The sequence below is a fragment of the Haplochromis burtoni genome, unplaced genomic scaffold (assembly GCF_018398535.1).
Source record: "Haplochromis burtoni strain Fernald_Lab_line unplaced genomic scaffold, NCSU_Asbu1 Contig_62, whole genome shotgun sequence".
Taxonomy (NCBI): Eukaryota; Metazoa; Chordata; class Actinopteri; order Cichliformes; family Cichlidae; genus Haplochromis; species Haplochromis burtoni.
The window spans coordinates 548,292-570,722 of NW_024582423.1; the positions used below are offsets into that span (position 1 = coordinate 548,292).

General features: G+C 39.9%; 2 protein-coding genes across 2 annotated transcripts; one reads left to right on the top strand and one right to left on the bottom strand.

The window, feature by feature from the left end:
• Positions 1–3,844: 3,844 nt before the first annotated feature.
• On the top strand, positions 3,845–19,792 carry slc25a37 (solute carrier family 25 member 37). The gene is made up of 4 exons (XM_005922647.3): positions 3,845–5,630; positions 9,839–10,067; positions 10,418–10,474; positions 10,906–19,792. Exons 1-4 carry the CDS (start codon positions 5,436–5,438, stop codon positions 11,439–11,441), a joined length of 1,017 nt encoding a protein of 338 aa, XP_005922709.1. The 5' UTR covers positions 3,845–5,435; the 3' UTR covers positions 11,442–19,792.
• Positions 19,793–19,837: 45 nt separating this feature from the next.
• On the bottom strand, positions 19,838–21,867 carry nkx3-1 (NK3 homeobox 1). The gene is made up of 2 exons (XM_005922648.2): positions 21,584–21,867; positions 19,838–21,339 (listed from the first exon to the last, which is right to left on the bottom strand). The coding sequence occupies exons 1-2, from the start codon at positions 21,768–21,770 to the stop codon at positions 20,942–20,944; spliced, it is 585 nt and encodes a 194-aa protein (XP_005922710.1). The 5' UTR covers positions 21,771–21,867; the 3' UTR covers positions 19,838–20,941.
• Between the last annotated feature and the right edge of the window lie 564 nt (positions 21,868–22,431).

Consider the following 22,431-nt stretch of genomic DNA (forward strand, 5'->3'; position numbering starts at 1 on the left):
GGGGGGGGGGGATTGTAAACAAGAGCACATGCCCCATTATTTATATAATGAAATGTTTTCACAAATGAATGTGAAATAAATGTGACACTGCAACCCAGTAATAAAAATTTTATGCTATTCTGATCTTTTTTATTATCTTTTGGATTAAATGTAAATTTCGTGGTCTTTGGGAGTAATGTGAACACAGACCTCTCTGTCCTCTTTTATTCACCAAATGTGGTTTTTAAACTTATTTCCTGTTTAAAAGCTGCATGGGGGGGGGGGGGAAATCAATCAATGGTAATAATCAGCATGTAGCCAATAATGGCCACAGGGCTGCAGAAGGTTTTTTTTGTTGTTGTTTTTTGTCTGTCCCGTTTGGTTCTTTAGTAATCAAAATTGTTGTCTGAAGGCCAACAAAGATGCCCAACGGATTTACTTTACCAAGTGGATCATCAAGGCCTCGCCGTATTGGTCCATTTGATCAACCTTTATTATTCTTTTTTTTTTTATTTTATTTTTAGTTGTTACTGATGGGCAGTGGCGGTCCTAGCCTGTTTGGCGCCCCGGGCGAACACACAACATTTCACCAGAGAAACACACACACTTATGAAGAGAGAGAGAGTATGCATAGTATGCAAACAGCCATCATAATTCGTCATACAATGAGAACAGGACAAATCAACAACTGACAATGACTAATTAATATTAAAATCTGTAACAATGTATTGTTTGGAGTTTAGTCTGTTACTGTTACTATTTTTACCATTTCTTTTTGGAGCAACTGAAATCCACATAATTTCCTTGGGATTAATAAAGTATTCTGATTCTGATTGTTTCAGGATGACCTGCCATTATCCAATGACACATCTGCTTACCTGTATCTTTTGCTCGTTTCTCTTCCTCTTCTTTTCTATTTTTTCTAAACTGAGCACCTGATGGCTTTGAACTTTTCTTGTCCATCTTACATTGGTTTTAATTTTGCACTCCAGTATGAACACAAATCCCTCAACCCGAGGATCGCCACAACATAACCTAATAGACCTTTTCTTACTCTTCTTATATTTATTGTTTGTTTACTTGCACTGCTGTAACTGGAGCCTCGTCGTCTCGTCTCTCTATATACTGGACTGTGTGTAGCGGAGATGACAATAAAGTTTACTTTGACTTCAGCAGCGAGCAGGCACACCGAGGGCTCTCGTGCTCACTTTTCGCGTATAGAATTTCGAAAAAAAAACATCGGTGCAAATTATAAGTCTGTATCATAATGTCTGGTGTTTCGTGTTTGTTGGTTTGTTTTTATTTTGTTTTGTTTTGCGAGTTGGTTATTAGATGCTGCTCCAGCCAGCCAGTGAATACCCCGCCGCCCCGCCCTCTCCTCCCTGTGCAGCAAGCAGCAGGCGCACCTCGCAAACGGAGGGCGCCCTTACTCCCAGCAAATGGGGCAGCATGAGTACGAGCAATGTTTTTTTTGTTTTTGTTTTTTTTTGTTTTTTTGCCGATGCCCGTGATGCCGCCCCCACCACGATGCCGCCCCGGGCAACCGCCCATGTCGCCCGTATCAAAAACCGCTATTGCTGACGGGACAGACATGGCTGGGAGGTAGGAAAGGGAGAAAGAAAGAGAGGAAGCAAAAGAAAAACAGAGGGGAACGGGACGGTGAGAAAGGGCACTTAAAAAGAAAAGATCTCCTGAATCACCTGTTGAGAGAGGAAAAAAGCAAAATAGAGAGCAACATAATAAACACAAAACCACTGCATGAATCTAGCTAAGTGTAAATAACAGTAAATACTAAAAAAAATAAATGTTTTTGTGCAGCACGCAGGACCGACAGCGCACAATGTGCTTTGAGGTAGCAGCTAAGAAAAGTGTAGTTTGTGTCTATGAACAATGAGCACCTGTGTGCACACCTGTGTGGATCAGCGCGCTGGTATTCAAAAGGTTTCTCCATGTAACAATCTGCTAGAGCAGTGATTCTCAAACTTTTTTTTGCTGCTGTTTTACAAGAAAAATGTTCGTGCCCCCCGCCTCCATGCACGCGCACACGCACGCACAAACACATCCTCCAACCACACACACCCATTTTGCTCCGTTGTGGTTTATTTCACACCTCAAACATTTAGTAAACAATTAAACAAATACAAGTAATCTGCAATAAATGACAGGTAGTAATAAAATAAACTACTAACTCTTTTACACTACGTCCACACCTATTTTTTGAAAACGCAGCTGTTTCGTCCACACTTAAACGGCGTTTCGAATCACCGAAAACGGAGATTTTTTAAAACTCATTTTTTGCGTTTGGACGAGGAATACAGAGTTCATCATGCAACGTCAAAGGTATGTGCCTTTTCTCACGTCACGCTGTGCATCGTTATTGTTTACATGAGATGAATTGCACAATGGCAGATAGAGACAAAATACTGATAATCTGACTATATTCAGTTTTTACATACTTACATATACACACGCAGTTACTGTCCCTCCATTTAGAAAGGCAGAGGCATCATGGTGTAATTGTTTTACATGTAGTTTCCTGTGTAATAATATTCAACATTGCTATCAATACATTTTTCAAAAAATGCCTCTCTGTGCAAAATCGGTTCAAAAACATAAACAGCTGTGGGATACTGTTTGTCCGTGATTTGAACCAGGGAACAAATCGTGGCAGGATCAGCCACTGTAACTTTACTGTATAAAGAGCTAACGTCTCCAAAATGTCAGGAGTAGTTAGTCATTACAACAAGTGTTTGTGAATTAAAAATCAAGAATGTGGGATACTATTTGTCCATGATTTGAAGAGCCCAGCGCTGCTGCCGACAAGGGAAAACCAATTATGCAGGGAGACCTACCTGGCACTTGAGCAGGTGAAACCAAAGGGAAGATTTGCTTCACCATATTTTCTAGTCTTTGGCTTAGAATGAAGTTGGTTTGGAAACATATTCAGCGATGCTTCATCTCCTGCTTTGCGTTCGTCGAAGCCTTGTTTTTTTTGGTTTTGTTTTGTTTTGTTTCCCTTTTCATACCGCCCCCCCCCCCCATAGGGGGCAGGCCCCCCACTTTGGGAAGGTCTGTGCTAGAGGGTGTGGGGAGCCATAGGCCTGTCCCCCAGGGCATGAAGCAGGCATGGAGGAGATCCAGGCTTCGACATCCAGAGGCCCCAGAGAGCGAGAGCCAAAGGAGGATCATCAGAGGGGCATTCATGCCACCCTCTGCAGAAACTGCTGTGTCACCATGCAAATACTTAATTTAAAAAATAGTGTTTCCAAGCCACAGTCTGGCATTGTTGTGTTGGATATCTGCTCTGTTACAAGGCTGTAACTGCTGCATCACTGAGAATATTCCACTCTTGGATTTGTTTCCAAGCAAACAAAGTCATGCACACAATGCAAAATCAATGTGACCTGTCTTGAGAACAAAGCAAATGAGCCATGTGGTGTTTGAAGTCCTCAGCAGACACTCCAATAGTAACATAAACTAATGCACTCGCTTATTGTTGCTTTGAGTGGAAGATAAATTCATTGCCACTTTTGCTAGAATTCAAAACATGTTCTAAACTCCCACGTTTGTTTGCTGTGAAGTAACCTCTCAGACTGAACTCGTGTCTCAATATTAGTATTATATATACTGTTGATATTATTAGTCTGTTATTAACAAAGACTGACATGATTACATGCAACAGTTTGTGAAGTACAAAAGGCAGGCTGGTCATTTTCTTTCTGCTTTTTGCTGCATCATGTCTCTGGTCTCCCACCTTCAGCATTGTAATAACCAGCTGTAGCTTTAAAAGTTCATGTTTTATTGGTACACTACCTGTTCATGTTAACCTTTTTGTGGTATGTGATATGTGAACAACAGCTGTAACGGCACCCTGAAAACAAGTGGCTCTTTAAGGTTCTTATATTGCTGAGTCACTGGGATGTCACCGTGCCTCACAAACACACCCTCAGTGATGCAATATGCTTTTCCCCATTGAGCTTAAGTTTCAGTCAATAGTACGTAACATGGGACAGTTTAACTCATTTTTATAGGTATGATTACGATGTTTTTGTTTTGATTGAAGACAAATCCCTTAAAAATGCTATTGTGTGACCGATTAATGGCTCAGAAATTTTTTTTAAAAAGCAGTTGTTCTTGTTCAGATCACTCCCTGTGATGTCAATCAGAGGGTGGGGTGGCCTGACCAGTAACTCTTAAGAGCAGCTGAATCCAGTGATAACCGCTGCACACACTGGGATCTAGTGGAATATCAAAGTGAATTTGAAACTTCTGTCCTGCAACATGAGACAGGTATACAGTATCTAAAGACATATAAATAATTAAGAGTAGAAGATGTAATGAAAAAACAAGGAATTGGTTTAAATAACTGGCCTCCAGCGGGGTCCTTGGACTAAAGCAAATGGAAGGAACCTGTGAGGTAGTCCAACAGTTTGACAACAATGTTACACTTTTTTTGGGAACTGGAACTCAAGCGCGTGTGTGTAAAGCAGCTATTTTCTGAAGCTTCTGCTTTAACTGTAGGCTATTTCATAAGACTATCCACATGACGTGAAACACGGATGATGTGTGCAGATCTGTATGCTCAGATTTAAAACGGCAGGTGAGGGTGGTTTGTGTTAAAATAATGTTTTAAAAAAGAGCTTTTCTTCCTTCCCTCCAGTTGGGCAAACATGTGTTATCAAAGGTTCAATGAGCACTACATTACAATAGTGACGCTAAAGCAGCAGCTAAGATATCACTTAAGATAAAAACAAAAAAGATGTGCACTTCTGTGTTTCTTTTGCTGAATAACAAATACAGATGTCGCCCTTCTTTTGCTTCTCCAGTTGTGTTTCAGAGCTGTAATTGCGAGTTATGTAACATGCACAGTTCAAATAATTAGTAAAATATAAAGAAGAGTTATTTCTTAAATGAGCGTTCATTTCATATTTATGTGGCATTTCCTGGAAGGATAAGTGATCCTGTTTGTGTACTAAAGTCGGTTTTTCAAGTACTATGTGATAGCGCCATATGCGGTGTAGAGAGACCACGACTTTTAGATAACTTCCCTTTGACATAAGACGATTTCCCTCATGGTTATTGCACATATGCTGCCTGATAGGTAAGCCACACCTACTTATCTAGTCAAGCTGGACTATGAGATTGCACTTTTGTCAAACCCATTCAAAAACTGAGAAGGAAATCCAGCATGGATGGACAACTTGTAACAGTGGGGCTGTTGAGTGTGAGAAGAATCTGGCATGGAAAGTTTTCATTGGTCGCCTAAAGCAAAGATCCCGCCCGAACATTAACGACATGAAACGCGAGTGGTCCATATTAATACAACCACGCCCTCGGTCGTTGCGTCACATGGGCGCTGGAACTCCAGTAGTGATGATGTTGTGGTTATCCATGCCGCCGTTACCTCTCTTGAGTGTTGTCTGGTAAGGGAGAGCTTCTGGTAGAGCTCCCCACGCATGGAGTTGTGCTCGGACCGTGTGGTGGCAACGCTGGATATGTCGCAGAACAAAAGCAAAGACGAGGAGCCTTTCAACAGTGACGGGGACTACGAGAGCTTGCCACCTCATGTCTCCGTGACGACCCACATGACAGCGGGAGCAGTGGCTGGCATACTGGAGCACACAGTGATGTACCCCGTGGACTCTGTCAAGGTAACTCACCGCGAAGCACAAGTTCACACTTGCTTCGCCGCCACAGATCATTCACCAACAAGCTCCAGAGCAGCGCTAACTGTCCCGACTGTCTACCATAGCTCGCTAACGAGCGCTAGCTATAAAATCTCCGGGCTGCCCATCCTCGGTTAGCCTTGGTGTTAGCCTTCGTGGTACGAGCTGACTGAACAAACTAGTTTCACAGGCTCGCATGAAGTAAATCAGAGTAAAGAAATATGATAGTTAAACCAATCAAGTACAAACAGTTTCGTTTCTTTTTTTCTTTTCTTTTCTTTTCTTTTCTTTTCTTTTTTTTTTTTTTGCTTCCTGCTCGATACAACGATTAACTTGCTAACATGTGAAGCTTCCTCAACGCCCGGTGTAACCTTAATTCATAAGAGGCACATATTAGCAAGGTTAAAGCAAAGTTCATAATCACGGTTTTATTTTCAGCCAGTGAAGCAAGTTAGGTATTCCCACAGTCGTTGTAGGCAAAGTAAAGGTCAGGTCTGAAGTGTGGTTACATCACATATCAGACTTTTTCCCAATATTTAAGGCAAGATTTATAAACACCTTTCTGTAAGTTATTACTCTGTAGTGCACTTAAAAGCACACTTGTGGTCCCACACACCCTGCCACCCCGACTAGATGATATCACTAATTAATAAAGGCTAACAGAGTCCTACCAAACTGTGTTTGATAATGTGGTTATTATTGTACTGCAGTCTACATAGAGCTTCAAAGTGCATATACACTCGTTATATACAGTGTGTGTGGCAGTAAACAGGTGTTATGTACAAATCTAACCCACTGTTTGGTTTGTGACCTTCGCTGGGTCGTGATGACCCTTCTACCAGGTTAAAGCTGTTGGTCTAACAATAAAGCTGGTCTGTGTTCTTCAGACTCGTTGAAGCAGCTGTAGTTGTCTCTGCTTGTTTAAGGGAAACAAACACACTACACGATAGATGCAAATTTATTAGTTTATATATTTTGTAAGTCAGTACAAGAATAATAATGACATTGGCTTATAATTTGGCACAATTTTCGAAACTGTGAATGCTCCCAGTTATTTTCTCTGTTTTCAAATATGAGTATTTGATGTGTTTGCTACTTTTGGTTAAATGTGGGCTGCTGTTCAGACAGAACATTTTAACACAGCGTGTGATCTTGGTTTCTCACATTATTACAGGCATCACCATCTATTAGCACAGGAAGAAAATAATGAACACAATATACATTTCATACAGCAGTTACACTCCATTAGAATGAGAAAGCCCATGTTTGATCTTGACTGCTATTTATATAATACTACTACTACTACTACTACTAATACCAATAATAACTAGTAATGACAAATGGCAAGCCAAGAACATTTTATTTGCCTTTTATTTTTTAGCTTTGTGTAAAACTGATCTAGTGCAGGCAAAAGGTGAACGTGAAGCAATAAAGGATTAAATTACTGACTCTTTGGAACAATAATGAGTACAGATTATTTAGTTTCATCTAAACACAATGACAGTAAGTCATGAGTAGGAATGACTGGATTTTTAATTGTCTAACCTGTTTTGGTTGTACACTTGATAGTTACCAGACAAGTTTATAAAGAGACGAAAGTCATTTGTCCCTCCCATTAATGCCATGTTGAAACTAACACCTAAAGGTAAGTGTTCAGTAACATAATGAAATGAGGGTCCAGTTTTGTTAAAAAAACTTGCATCTGTAAAGTAAATAGTAAACTGGGCGGTTTAGGTGTGGTGAACTTTGTTCCTTTCATTCCTCTCTAAATCCTGCTCACCAGTTATTTTCTAACAGAGTGGCATTGTATTGATGGTGCTTTATTTTGTAGTGCTGCAGTCTCCTAACAATAATTTTGATTCGGCACAGACAGCTTGATTAGCATAATCCATAAAAGACACTCAATCCTCTTTCCCCACAGTGTGATAGTCTTGACATATTTCCACACTGACCTGTAGGCCCTTTGTTGCACAAGCCTTGTTGCTGCTTCCTCTTGACTTTTCAAAGTTTTCACAAGCGCAGAGAGCTGTGGATGCACTTGCTCGGTCCAGGCTTTATACAGTTTTGAAATTTTCCATTTTAACCCATTTACGTTTTCCACATTACACAAAAAAGACAGATGAGATTTTAAGAGATTGGATTCAGAGCACACTGTACTTTATTTCTAGTTAACAAACTCAAATTAGGAAGCTGTGTGGTATGTTTCACATAGGTTTTGAAATGCGAGTTGCAGAATGACTAATGGTGTTATTTTGAATTTCAAGCCTGGCGAATCAGGCTGACAATCCACTCACTGTATGTTTCAGTCTTCCAGTAAAACATGAGACTCATCTGGGAATCAGGGAGGGGCTTCTGTTACTGCTAGGAGGGGTGTCTTATCTTTGTTGCACACATTCGGAATCAGCCTCACACAGCAAAGGGTGTGTGTGTGTGTGTGTGTGCAGTTGCGTTTCTCAAGTGTTGATTAGTAAACGGCCACAGAATCACAACAGACAAAGCTAAACTAAAAGACAGGACAGTGTAAGCCATCAATGGTCATGTTTTCTTTCAGCACATCATAAAGGCCGCATCGATATTTGCTTCTGGGGATTGTTGTATTACATCAGCTGACCATAGTAAAAGATATATATATATATAAGACCATGAACCACCTATTTTTTTTTTTTTTTTTTTTTTTTTTACTAGTACCTGAAAACACCATTATAATATAATCTGCTTTAAAAAATCATCTCCACTGTTGGACAGTTTTTGCATTTAGTCTCATTTTGAGTTCATAGCTGCAGATCTTTCTTATCCATCCATTTTACACCATGGGCCACATGCAGCCCACTTTGATCTTAAGTGGGTGAGACCAGTGAAACTCCACTTTGTGTCAGTGTAAAGACATTTAACTAAACATGTAATCCCTGATGTCTTTATATCAGTGCAGTTTCATCAAAATTTGTATTTTTTTAATGTGATATATATGTAAAATAAGTAAAAAATATCTGTTTTAATACTTTCCTGTAGTCATAATAATGTACTTTTATTTCTATGGTAGAACATTTCTGTAGTAAATGTAGTAGATACTTGAAAAACTGAGGTCTTTATCAATTGAAAAAGTTGTAAAACTTAAGAAAATACAGTAAAATGTACAACACACACACACAAACACACACTTCTTAAAGCCATCCAGTGGGCCAGATTGGAGTCTTTGCCAGGCCAATTATGACCTCCAGACCTTATGTTTGACAACCCTGCTTTTTAAGCTTCGTACTACACAGGTACTGAGTGTGATGCATTATTAGTATTGGAAGGTTAAATAGTGTTATTCCCCAGTTTTCATTTCACAGTTTCAATTCTAAATACAAATTCCCGGGCTGGTTTAAAATCCCTTATTTGTAATGTTTCCTAGCATGATGCTGAACCTTAGTCAGTTAATTTCCAGAATTGATCTCTTGGATTTGGTTACAGCAGAAAAGAGTTATGTGTTGCACTTCAGATGTTTTTATCATGTATTCAAAAAGTTACCACAAAAATCTAAAACATTTGCTGCTTGTGGTTATTGTGTACCCAGCATTATTTAATGTTCAGAAGAAGTTGGGGGTTTAAAACAAGACCAATTAAATTACCTCTCAGTTCCTCTCCTGATGGTGTGTGACTAACCATTCATATCAGTTCCTCTGTTTTAAGCAGACAGTTTTGTCTTCTTGTGTGTAAATGCAGTGGAACAAGCTTAAACGAAAATTGCGCTGCCAAGTTTTATATGCCCAAAGTTCCCAAATCTGTGTCCTGCGGAAATGTAATTGATATTTTATTGTCAACCCAAAGGAAGGAAACACAGGGGAACATGCTGAGGAAGATAGACTTGGCCTATCTCCTGAGCCAGCCCTAGATCGCCCCGCAAATACAAACATGCTTTGTGTTGTCCAGAGAACTTGGCATGATGGAGTAAAACAAAGAGCTGCCACAGCCTCCTACGCCAGCCTGGGAGAGATAGAAATCACTCAGACTCAGGCTGTGACACTGCCAGGAGCACTTACTGTCAGAAAAATATAACACTTACAAGGACAAATATGCCCAATAGCAATGATTTGGCTTATATCAGGTGCTGATTTTAAGGCCACACTTGTGCGTTCATACCAAGACCTTAGTTGGATAATGTAACTGTTGTGCTGGAATAAATGATAAGCGATCTTTATTATTTTCTTCAGACAAGGATGCAGAGCCTGCAACCCGACCCAAATGCACAGTACAAGAGTGTGTACGAGGCTCTGAAAAGGATCATCCGGACTGAGGGGATCTTCAGGCCGCTGAGAGGTCTCAACATCACTATGATTGGAGCGGGGCCTGCCCATGCACTCTACTTTGCCTGCTACGAACGAATGAAACGCTCACTGAGCGACATCATTCAGAGCGGCGGCAACAGCCATTTAGCCAATGGTACGAGTTTCTGCATCTCAACACAAACCACTTGACTATCTACACTGACTGCTTTTACCGTAGACTAAGCATCACAAGACTTGGAGGAGCTGAGTTAGGAGAAGTCATATCCTGTTTACAGTGGCTGGGACAAATCCCAATCGCAAACACGAGAAATCCAAACAGCGTGTGTTATGATTGGGATATGCCATTTAAGCCAGTGTCTTTTTTTAGTAAGAATGGTAATCCAGCACAGCCTTTACTAAAATGCCAAAAATAAGGGTGATATTAGTCATAAACTGATATGGGGATGTTTTCTTTTTATTACTGTTTCAGATATTTGACGTGTCAACGTGTGTTTGTTTGAATAGGTGTGGCTGGTAGTGTGGCAACTGTTCTTCACGATGCAGTCATGAATCCAGCTGAAGGTAAGAACTGAGAACATTTCCTAACAAGGTACTTCTTTGCCTTTTAACAGTGTTGGTATTTTGTCCTTTGTCACTAATCCTTCTAATAAGAGTTATCTGTGTATGAATGCACTTTTTCCCTCTGTCCCGCTCAGCTTAGCTGTTGTACAAAGTGCACCTGAAAATTTACTTTAGCAAATGCACTGAATGAATTTTAATACGCAGATTAAAGTAGTGTGTGCTTTTTATTTCTCTCTAAGTAAAGTTTTCTCAGACTTGCACCGCATTCCTGCTTAAAATTAGAGTTCTTAAAAAAAAGAAGGGCTAATAAATCACTTTATGGTTGTTGTTGTTGTTGTTTTTTACCTTTTTTATCAGAGATATTGTGTGCAAAGCATGAAATTATATAGAAAACATGCAATCAAACACCCTAACACCCTTCCTGTTTTCAGTGATAAAGCAGAGGATGCAAATGTACAACTCTCCGTATCGAGGACTTTGGGACTGCATCCGAACTGTAACATATACTGAAGGCGTTGGAGCCTTCTACCGCAGCTACAGCACACAACTGACCATGAACATCCCCTTCCAGGCTGTTCACTTTATCACCTATGAACTGATGCAGGAGCAGTTAAACCCTCACAGACATTACCACCCCGGTAGCCACATATTGTCAGGCGCAGCAGCAGGAGCTGTTTCCGCAGCAATTACTACTCCGCTCGATGTCTGCAAAACACTGCTCAACACACAAGAGAACATAGCGCTCAGCTCCATGAATGTCAGCGGTCACTTGACCGGTATGGCGAACGCTTTCAGGACGGTGTACCAGCTCGGTGGTCTGTCAGCCTTCTTCAAAGGGGTCCAAGCTCGGGTTATATACCAGATGCCCTCCACCGCCATCGCCTGGTCGGTGTATGAGTTCTTTAAGTACTTCCTGACAAAGCAGCAGCTGCCTCAGGAGCATGAGGCGGGACCTCGCCCTCTCTAACAGAAAGTGCGTTTGAGCAGCACACAGGTGGGCTGATGACAGAAAACTCCGACATGAAGGTGTAAGAGGTCTTGGTATTTTTCCACATGCTGCTGATGAAATAACATGAGTCATTTTCGCACAAGGAAGAATGGTGGGGGTGTGGCAGAGAGAGAAACACTCCTAACAGTGTGTTATTTTTCAGTTAATAATGTTCCACAACCATGATATGCAACAAAGATCACTATATATATATATATATATATATATATATATGGATGGATGGATGGATGGATGGATGGATGGAAACTTGTAGAAGAGATGATATTGTTCTTCCTCCAGTCCACAAACTCACCAACCCCAGCTTTTCCAAACTCTCCCATGTTGTTTGTTGTTTCTATTTCTTAATATTGGAACTCTATATTTATTTTCTTAACATGTGTGTATGTGGGTGCGTTTGCACAGAACCATCACAGCACATTCTTTATTTGCACGTCTCTGCTGATGGGACAGCTACATGTTCCAAGTGCCTTATAAGCATATAAAACCCTGCTTAACCCTTTTTCCTTTTCTGTTCTCGACATAGGAAATCTTCCCATATTTACATTTTCTTTGGTCCAAGTTGCATCATGAAAAGCACACAATTCTGTTAGAATGAATTATGAATGAATACAGGCTCTTTGTATTGGCATCAGTCACATCTGTTAAACGCACACATAAATCTGCATCAATTCTCCTGATTGTTTTGGGGGGTTTTGTATTTTTATTTTTATTTTTTAAATTAAATACTAAATACTTTCTTCCTGCCCCCTGAGAGATCCCGTTTCTCTCTCGGCATGAAGGTGTGTAGGCCGTAGCGGTCCAGCTTTTTGCCTGCACAGAACTGCAGTGCATCTGAATCACGCACAATTTAAAGATCGTTCGCTGTTACTGAAGGCAGGCAGCTTGTTTATGTGTATTCAAAACACGAATACACAGCGGTGACTATTTCCGAGAAGCCTCTCTGTTAGCCTGGTGTGATGTTCAGCTTTCGTGTGAATCGTGCTGACCGTGAAGATTAAAGCTGTACATTGTATGTAAAATGCTTTTTTATTTTTATCTTCGGCTTTAGCCGAACACGCACACCCCCTGTGATGCAAAGTGCAACGTGATGACTTGACGTCAGACGTACACTTTGTTACCATGAGGCCAGTAAAAACTTGATCGCATCAGTAAGGGTAAGCAGGCATTGTTATTTCTTTTATTTTCACTCATCCTGTTGTAGTTACACGTTTCCTGTGTGCTCTCTGCTCTTTTCAGCCTATTGTCATTTTGCCAGACCTTGATGTTATCCAGAAAGCAGTCAGATGTATTTATTTTGAATTAAGGAGGATATTTTTCTTACTCTGGAAAAGTTTGACGCATTCTCGTTGATCTCGCAGCCCCTTCAGCCACCGATTCCTCACATTTGTACAGTCGGGTAAACGATACTAAACCAAAGACAACCTATGCATTCTACTTTTAATCTGCACGATGTTGCGTGCCTGCCTGCGGTGGATTTTTATTCCACTTTTTGCGATGTAGTTTTCACTCAGTAGTGTTAAGATTTACAGTCACATCTTCAAGTTTGGAGCTCAGTGATGTTCTGAGCAAACGCCATTGGACTTTTATTTTTTGTTGTTGTTCTTTTGAATGTCATAAAAAAAAGTTTGAATTAATCTTTAAAAACTACAGTGCAACCTAATTTTTTACATAGTGATATGGTTGACTTGGAATAGACTACATAAACTATTCATATTGAATTGTTTTCACATGGATGGATAACATGTTTCAATATAAAAGTAGATTGATGTTTCAGTCTGTTGCACACATTGTGTCTTTTTTTTATTTTATTATTATTTTTTTTAGTTGGATCCGCTGAGGAAAATCTCAGATTTTGAGGTATCTGTTAATAACTGAGATATAAAAGTAGTGTCAAAAGTATTTTGAAACAGAAAAGCTGATGTTCTATGTGGGAATTTGAATAATGTAAATATTTTTATGATCTTTACACGCAAAAGTGAGTGTCATCTCCAGTGACAGGAATGCTTGAAAGTTTGACCCTGCAAATACAAAATGATTGTGATAATGCTGCTACAGTATGCAACACTGGAGCTGAAATAAACATGTAAGTGAGAAATGGCGCCCTTTTGTGTTTGATTTTTCTGGAGTATTTGTGTTGGGAATGAGTGTTGCAGATTGGGGAAGATGTTTGTTCTGTTTCATAGAACAACAGCAAAAGGTTTTGTAGTGGAGTTTGATTTAAAGTAGCATATTTTACAGTCCTGATATATCATAGTTCTATTTGAAAAGCAAACACGGCAAAAAACCTTTTTACTACTGTTTGTGTGAACCAGCCCTTTAACTTGTAAGAGTAATACAGTTTCGGTAGAGGGCGCTGTTACATAAAGGTTGACATAACAGGCACGCCAATCAGTGATGTTGACTTGCTGTCAAAGTGTTGGTATCTCTTATTTAATAGTTACAAGGAAGATTACTTATTATTAATATTATTATTATTATTATTATTATTATTGTAGAGCATTAAAATAGCAGTAAGGGGCTGACAGCTCACACAGGAAACACGGGATCTAGTTTTCAGGCAGTCAGTTACTGCAAAAGATTGTCATCCAAATAATAATATTTAAACAAAAAAGTCATATGCTTACATTTAAATTACATTACTTTTGAGCCTTTACTTTTGTTGAATTAAAGCTGAAATTTTACACTGATTATTTGATCTTAAGTCCCTACACTGGTGTACAAAGGCAACATTTTTTGTTTTTTTAATTGTCCTTGTAGAGTACTTCCTGATCTAACTGTATATCAACAGTGCTTTAAAAATGGTCTAGAGCAGAGGCTTTACAAATGTCCTTCATATTTTAGAACTGGTAAGATTTGCTGTGGTGTTTCCTAGGCATCAGTTTGGTCAGTTAAATGACTAAAAAAATCAGTCCCAAAAACTTAAAGTAGTCCTGTTCTTAAAAATTAAACAGTGAAAACACAATGCTGTGAAAGCCTACTCCTCTCTCTTTGTTTCCCTCTCTTACATATTTCAAATCAAACAAATTTTAATATTAGACAAAGATAACCCAAGTAAATACAAAATGCAGTTTTTATATACTTTTTTATTTATTAAGGGGGAAAAAATATCCAAACCTACCTGACTCTTTGTGAAAAAGTCACTATTTTTTTGAAAAGCTAAGTTCACTTGCCACACACAGGCCTGATTAATGGCAGACATGCTTAACCAAGAAAACACTTAAATAAAAGCTGTCTGACAAAGTAAAGCAGGCTAAAAGACCTCAAAAAGCAACACATTATGACACAATCAAACAGCTGAGAAACAAATTTGACATCTATCAGTCTGGAAAGGATTATAAAACTATTTCTAGTTTCTGCAGTGAACCACAGTGAGAGCCATTATACAGAAATGGAGAAAGCTTGGAAAAGCAGTGAACCAAAATTACTCCAAGAGCACATCAACACCTCATCCAGGAGGTCACAGAAGTACCCAGAGCAACATTAAAGAATCACATTCTTCACGTCTCAGTTAACGTCAGAGTTCATGATTGAACAATAAGAGAGAGACCGAGCATGGTACTCATCCATGGGTACCATGATGAAAGCCACTGCTGTCCCAAAAGAACACAAAGGCTCGTCTCACATTTACCAAAAAACATCTTGACAATCCCCAAGACATCTGGGAAAATATTCTGTGAACTGACAAGAAAAAATGAAGTATGAGTTCTGCTACATCTGGTTTAATGCTGACAGCATTTCATAAAAACAACATCATACCAACAGTCAAACACGGTGGTGTGTGACTGTGGCTGCTTTGCTGCTTCGATCCTTTCTATGTGGACTTTGCATTCTTCCCCCGTCTGTGTGGGTTTACCCCAAGCACTCCACATTCCTCCCACAGTCCAAAGACATGCACTTAGTGGGGTTAGGTAAATTCATTATTATAAATTGCCCATAGGTGTGAATGTGAATAGTATCTCTCTGTGTTGAAAATTAAAGGATGGATCTGAACCATTCAAGTGTGACAAACGTGCAAAAGAAAAAGTAATCAGGAAGGAGTGGGGCAAATACTTCTCACATTATTGTTTTCTACACAAGAATTAAGATTTCATACAATAGTGTGCACTAAGTTCACAAACACAATCTGAGTTTACAGAAACCATTTTACCAAGCTGTTTATATAAGGACCTGTAACGCTCTAAGAGCTTGAAAAAGAAGGCCAGTGGAAGTCTCTCTGATGACAGATGAAATGTCTTCAAAAAACTTAAACAAGTCCAGTCCACTTCTTTTTAACCTTCTAAGACTACCATGACCTGATAACTGAGAACCTACACGGTCAACCTGAAATGCCTGCTTCTCAAACTAAAGGCTTTGATGTACAGTTGCTCTCTGTGGCCTCCCCCTTCTGCTGTGGTTAGAGCCAATTTGTGCTATTTACATAATAGCACAAAAACATTTTAGGAAACTCAGGAAAAAAATCCAAAAAAGGTGGCAGGTACCATGAGGTTTAGAGTCGGGGGTTAGGATGTAACCCGTGGCTAGGTTTAAGGTTACTAGGGTACAGTTAGGGTTATGGGGTTAGATTGAGGAGATAGAGCCCGTCGCACCCGAAGGAGGAACAGGAAGTGCACGGGGCATCAACCCCGCATCCCTTTCCAAATTGAGGTCAGTCCCCAGGTAAGAATGAATGTCTTTTATTTTCAGTGTTGTCCTTTTTTGTGTCCGAGAATTCCCAGGGTTATGGGGTTAGAGTCAGGGTTTAGTGCATTGTGTGATGTTGTTTCCATATCGCAACTATGTGACTGTTATACTTTCAATGTTGAACTTGGATCAGTATTAATTATGATGATTGTATCTGTTTTGATGTCCACAGAGGCTGATGGACCAGACACTCCTGTAGTGGCTTCTTTAATCAGCAAAACAAATTTAAGTCACGCTAGCATCAGTGGAAACTTCCATTAAGTAACTCAGTGTGCCACTGGACAAGGGGAGCGATTGTTTTTGATTGTTTTATTGGCCTTAATCACCGACTGTCATTAAGAACACCGATGATTGACTGAGTGTTTTTATTATTTTTAAATGAAAACAGGGAATTTGTAGTGACCCCAAACATTTGAGCATCAGTGTACTTAATTTCTTTTCATTGACCTCATGTTGGTTCCACTAATCTTCTTGGTAATTCTATTATTTTATTTCCAGCATTGGTGCAAAGGTGAATATGATATTTCAGATGTGTGTCCTGCCCATGATTCACTGTTTGCTGACAAAAAAATAAATCAGATTTTTTTGAGATGCAGGCAGCGCGGAGCTTTCTTCCAAACCAGCGTGCTGCAGGACACGTACACTTCTGCTGTAACCCTGAAGTGTTTAGTTTTCGCCCTTCTCCACATACAGGTTGTTTATCTGAACAACACAATGAAAGCCCCCCTCACCCACGTCTTCTGTCCTCATTATAGTTTTCTCTAATCACCTTAATCTGCCGTAAACTGTCTCACTACTTTATATCTTTATCTCAAAGTACACTGGGGGGGGGGGAAAGTCTCTTCTCCCTCAGCATGCCTATCTCCTCCCACATCCTTTCTCTCTGTCACACACGACACGTACTTAGACACAATCGATGTCAGCCATCGGATAAGTTGGATGCTGTTATGTATCTGCTGATGAGGAAAGAAAGGCAGCTGTTCTACAGGGTCCGTAACATGAGGGATCCAGTTACACTATTCAAGGAAGTTTATGAGTGTTCCCATGAGAAGATCAGGGCTGTTTTAAACGTCCTTATCAAGTCCAACGAATTTGTAAGACAGTCACGGCATATTGGAGCACTGACAAAGGCTGTCTTTGTGGTCAGGGTTGGTTTTCTCCCCATCTGTTAAGAAGATCTGCTTGTTTTTCAAAGCATCATTGGCCACCGTGAAGAGAAAGGCTCTGCGACCGTGCTTTTTAATGCGTATTGCAATCAGACCTCTGAAAGATAAAGTTATTGCCTTATACCTGTTTATTCCCTAAAAAGCCCAACAACAAAAACAGCTCGAATAGAGGAAAAACAGATGAGAGAGTGATGTTTTCAACTACTCTCTGTTTTCATCATGTGCTTGCCAAATCCAGTTAATCCAGGTAGGCTGCAGTCTGGCACTTACCAAACCTGAAGAACGAAAGAGAAAGAAAAACACAAGATGATATAGTTGTTTTTTTAAGCCTTGTGTGTTTGTGAATCAATGTACCATGTCTCTTCAAGCCTGCGGAAGTGCAGGTATCACAATGGCAAGTATAATAATGGCTCTCCCAACCCTACACCCTTCAACAGGCTTCCTTATCTGATGAGCATGAACATATACACTGAGAGACGCTGAAAGACACAGAGAGTCGCTGAGAGATACAGTCAGAGTTTCAAATGCCGTCAAAACAGATGCTATCTGCCCCTCTTCATGTCTAATTACCTGTTTACTCTGAGGGCCTATGAATAGTGAACAGCACGGCCGCTGGCATCGCTGATAAGGAGTCACTTTAGTTTGAGGAAATATTTAGACATCAAGATTGAGGAATGATTTCATTTCTCCAGCTTCTATACCGGCATGAGAAACTGTGTGCTTTTTCTTAAGCTGACACTGCAATACCTTATAACTCCCCGTACAGGTTTAACCTCATGACCGACGAGCGAGGCTTTCATTTAGAAGAATGATCGACAATTAAAACACAGAAGTGGGCAAAAAAAAAAAATGCCCGCAGTTGTGTTTTTAGCATTTGTTGCCCTGTGGGGTTTGCATAAGGGCATGCGCTGCACAAAGTCAGAGAGATTAGCGGTGTGAAAGAGCTGAAATATCCTATCACCTCCATCAGACCTGTGCTCACACTTCAGTTATTTTACTACAAACATGCCCTTCTTAAATATGTAAAGCCCTAAATCCTTTGTGTCATCTTATCAGCACCGTCCCGAGTCAGACCAGCATGCCATCCTGAAGGTAGCTATAGTTGCTTCTTAGTTTTCAGCGCTGTTCCTCAGCTTTTGTATAAATAAGACAAGTCAAAAACAGCCTCGGCTGCAAGGCGCTGTACACGTTATACAAAATATACACAATAGATAACAGTCGCTAAATCAACAATAAGTACACAACAAATATCTAATTGTGCAAGAAAGAGTGTGTTTGCGTAATCAAAGCCAGGATAGGATGCTCAACTAGACTCAAACAGGTTTTTTAAGGGTTTTTAAAATAATTGAGGGACTGGGCACCACTGAAAAAACTCCATCACCTCTGCTTTTAAGCCTGGATCCAGGGGTAACCAAACCAGTGTAAGGAAGTCAGTATAGATTTAGATGCATTTACTATGATGTAAAATCTCCCCGATGGTGAGTTAAATCTTTAAAATTGAATTCAACAGTAAAGTGGCTTTTGAGTTGGTCATTCTTTCCCAACACTGAAACACAGTATAAAGAGGAGCAGAAGTGAAATCAGTTGCACAGATGATAAAAAATCTCTGAAGTTTTGAATATTACAGACTAAAAAAACACGTTACTATTAGCAGCTGACGCCCTACTTTAGAAAGAGAAAAAAGGTCTACACCCAAATGCCACAGTTTTTTTTTTATCAGTTACTAACAATATTAAAAACATCTCCAAGTGTTCCTTAAATAAAACTCAGTACAGTGTCATCAACAAGCTGTTGATTTGTTCACTTCCCTAATAAGTAAAACTCCCTCATACGGTTTTACTTAGTTTGTCATCATAATTTTTACATTGTTTACTGAGCTGTCTGGTTCTGGACCCCACGGGAGATTGTCACATTTGCTTTTCAACCAGTCAAAGGACTGAGATACCATCTATCTCCACATGGGTCAGCCACAGAAGCTCATATGCAGTAAATTCATTGTCTTTGTTTGTTTTTTGTAGCCATGGACTAATTCATTATCAAGTTTGGTTCTGTTTGGGTCAGTCCACAATCACTCTCAGCTGACTGGGATAGTGCGGTGTAAGTCTCGCTGCAACGTTAGACCTGTTTCCGAATTTTGTCTTTGTTTTTTGTATGTGCACAGCATGTTTAAACTTGGTGTTTGGTGAACTTGAGGTTATCAAGCATTGGGATTTCGTGGTTGTAAATTTGCAAGCCAGAACATAGCAGTTGTTGTTTAGATGCTTGATTAAAAACTCTTTAGGGTTTGGGGGATATGTAAGTGAAGCACAGCATTACTCGGTGGGAAGGAAATGATATGAAGAACATTCATAAAGGAAACTTTGACCTCATTTACTGAGAGGGAAAAAAGAGCTCATGAGAAGTCCAGGTGATAACACACCTGCAGAACACTCTCTGCCACCGAAATGCTTCATAGCCGCAGTGCAGCTGGTGTGAGTGTAAGTCTCACTTTATAAACTGTCAGTCAGTTTGAAAAATCGTGCTGCCAGACTTCTTAAAATTTTTATTTGTACAATCCAGGTGCTTAGAAAAATATGTTGATTTGTAGTATGTGTTACATGCATGAGAGTACAGGGCTATGATTACACCAAAGCTTCCAAAAAGGGGTCACAAAATGTGCCCAGATCTGAAGTGTACATCACATTTTGTGTGTTATCCTCACTTATTGTTATACATCGCACAGAACATACCTTAAGAAACACGTTCTGTTACTTTTTTATCTACCAACTGCCAGGTATACTACACAATCACCATGGCATGCAGGAGGTGAGCCACATGACAGCTTTACCTCCTCATGCCCCACTTTCAAGAGAGCAAAGCTGACAACTGCTGATTGAACTCGATGCCTTATGGAGCTCCGTTTATCTCTGATTTAAACAAAGATGCCTCTTGGCCAGCCTTCATATTTGTATTTATGTCAGCATGTTTAAGCATCTGGAATGCGTGATGTCAGCTGACTCTCTTACTGTTTCGTTTCCTCTCGCTTTCCGTGTGGTGCTGTCTCTAGAAAGAGCAGTTTATCTCCCTGCAATCAGGGCATCAGCTCTTTGAAGAAATCGGGTCTCATTCTTTCAATTTTATCACAGTTTAACTTCATTCAAATGCTCGAATTTTTCTTCAGCTTGAGAGCACTCAGTAGAAAGTTTCACTTTAACCTCACACTTAATGCCAGAGTGACTGTTTGAAAGTCATCCACACAGCTTTTATGCAAACTGTGGTTAATGTATATTTGATCATTTCCACAAAACATTGCCCTGTAATTAGATCAAAGCAACAAATTGGTTTTTTTCTGTTTTTTACAGCACTCTTAACAAAGGTTAAATGTATAAGCATTAATTTATTAATAATTTATTAATCAACAATGTCACAAGTTGGCTGTGCAAATCCATGTCATATCCATACAGCAAGATTTGTATGATAGCACATTTTCATGAGCGAAATCACTCCACAAGATGGATAAAGTCAACACATGAGCAAACACCATGTTCCAAATCTGACAAAGAATCAGCTGTGACAGTAAACATAGATTTTAGAAGCTTGTAGATGATAAACTTTAGGGTTATACATTTATTTTCACCATAACACTGGGCCCCAGGGGCCACTGTAGTCCCACAGGTAGGGTCTGTATTGGTAGGCTTTGTAGAAGGAAGTAATCAGTGATGATCTGACCAAATCCTCTTTCAGACCCAGTCCTTCTGCGTTGTACAAATCCTTACAAAACTCTGATGTCTGCTGCTTCCGCTTCGTTTTGTACCTCCTGTTCTGAAACCAGATTTTCACCTGGGTCTCGGTTAGTCTTAAGGTTCTGGCCAGCTGAGCTCTCTCTGGGGCCGACAGGTATTTCTGGTGATTAAATTTCTTCTCCAGTTCGAGCACTTGGAGGTGTGTAAACGCAGCTCTGGAGCGCTTCTGCTTTCCGGGGGAGGGCAAAGTTGACTCCGAGGAGCTGGGGCATGATGTGTTCAGAGATTCTGTGAAGCACAGATGAGATCCAGTCATTAAACAGGTAAACTGGTTTGCAGCAGGCTTTGTGAACTGGTTTGTGATCATTGTAAGATAAGCAGCTGCCATTACAAATAAAATTTTAAAGCAAGTCTTTTGTTGTTACACTGCACCATTCTGCACATTCTTCACAGTAAACAACACACATCAAACTGATTTGGTCACTTTATCTAAGCGCAGTAAACCTGCTGTTGAAAGCCTGCAGACGCTCACCTGTCTGTAATCCAAAGGCTGTTTCCTGAAGACAGAGCTGTGGTGAAAACTTTCCTGATTCTTCATTCCACTGCGAACATCTTTCCTCCTTCTGCGAGCAGCATTTATCATTGAATCGCGCACTGTCTTTGTTGGAGAGGATGTCCTCGATGAGGAAGGAAGTCAGAGGTTTGGCCGAGTCAGACATTTCCAGCCAGTAATTTAAAAAAATCCGAGGACTCTCGGTGCATCAGAGGCGCAGTGGGAGAAGTGGCTGAAGCACTGTGAGTCCTCACACACTTACACAGTCTGAATTTATACAATAGCAGGGGCGGGCTCAGACTGCACTGACGCGTTAAGGAGACGGGACGGCTAAAGTTTACTTCCACTTTCACTAACTTTCATTCAAGTTTCCTACTCAGCTCTGCTGCAATGTATCAAGTCCATAAAAATACTGAAACATTCAAAAGGAAGTACTGATCCTTTTTTTTATTTTAGAAGTGATCTGTATAGAGAAAGATTTTAAAACTTTAGACTGATTGTAAAAAGATGAATTTATATATTTATAGTTGTCCTTATGCATGCTTTTATGTTTAAATGAAAAACAGTCTGATGTGGTTCTACTTATACACATGTGCAGAAAGGTGTCGAATATGTGATCTAAACTCAAACAAAATGATTAGAAACTCATTTCTGTACAAGAAAATATAATGGGTGCATGTTGGCAATGTACTTTTTTAGCTATGATCTATTCCTAACAGAGAGAACTGAGTGACATCCAAAATTAGCTAATAGTACCAGAAAAGCAAGCAGTGCATGTTCACAAAGTGTGTTTAGTCTTTCTGTGGAGGAAGTTTGAGTCCACAAGG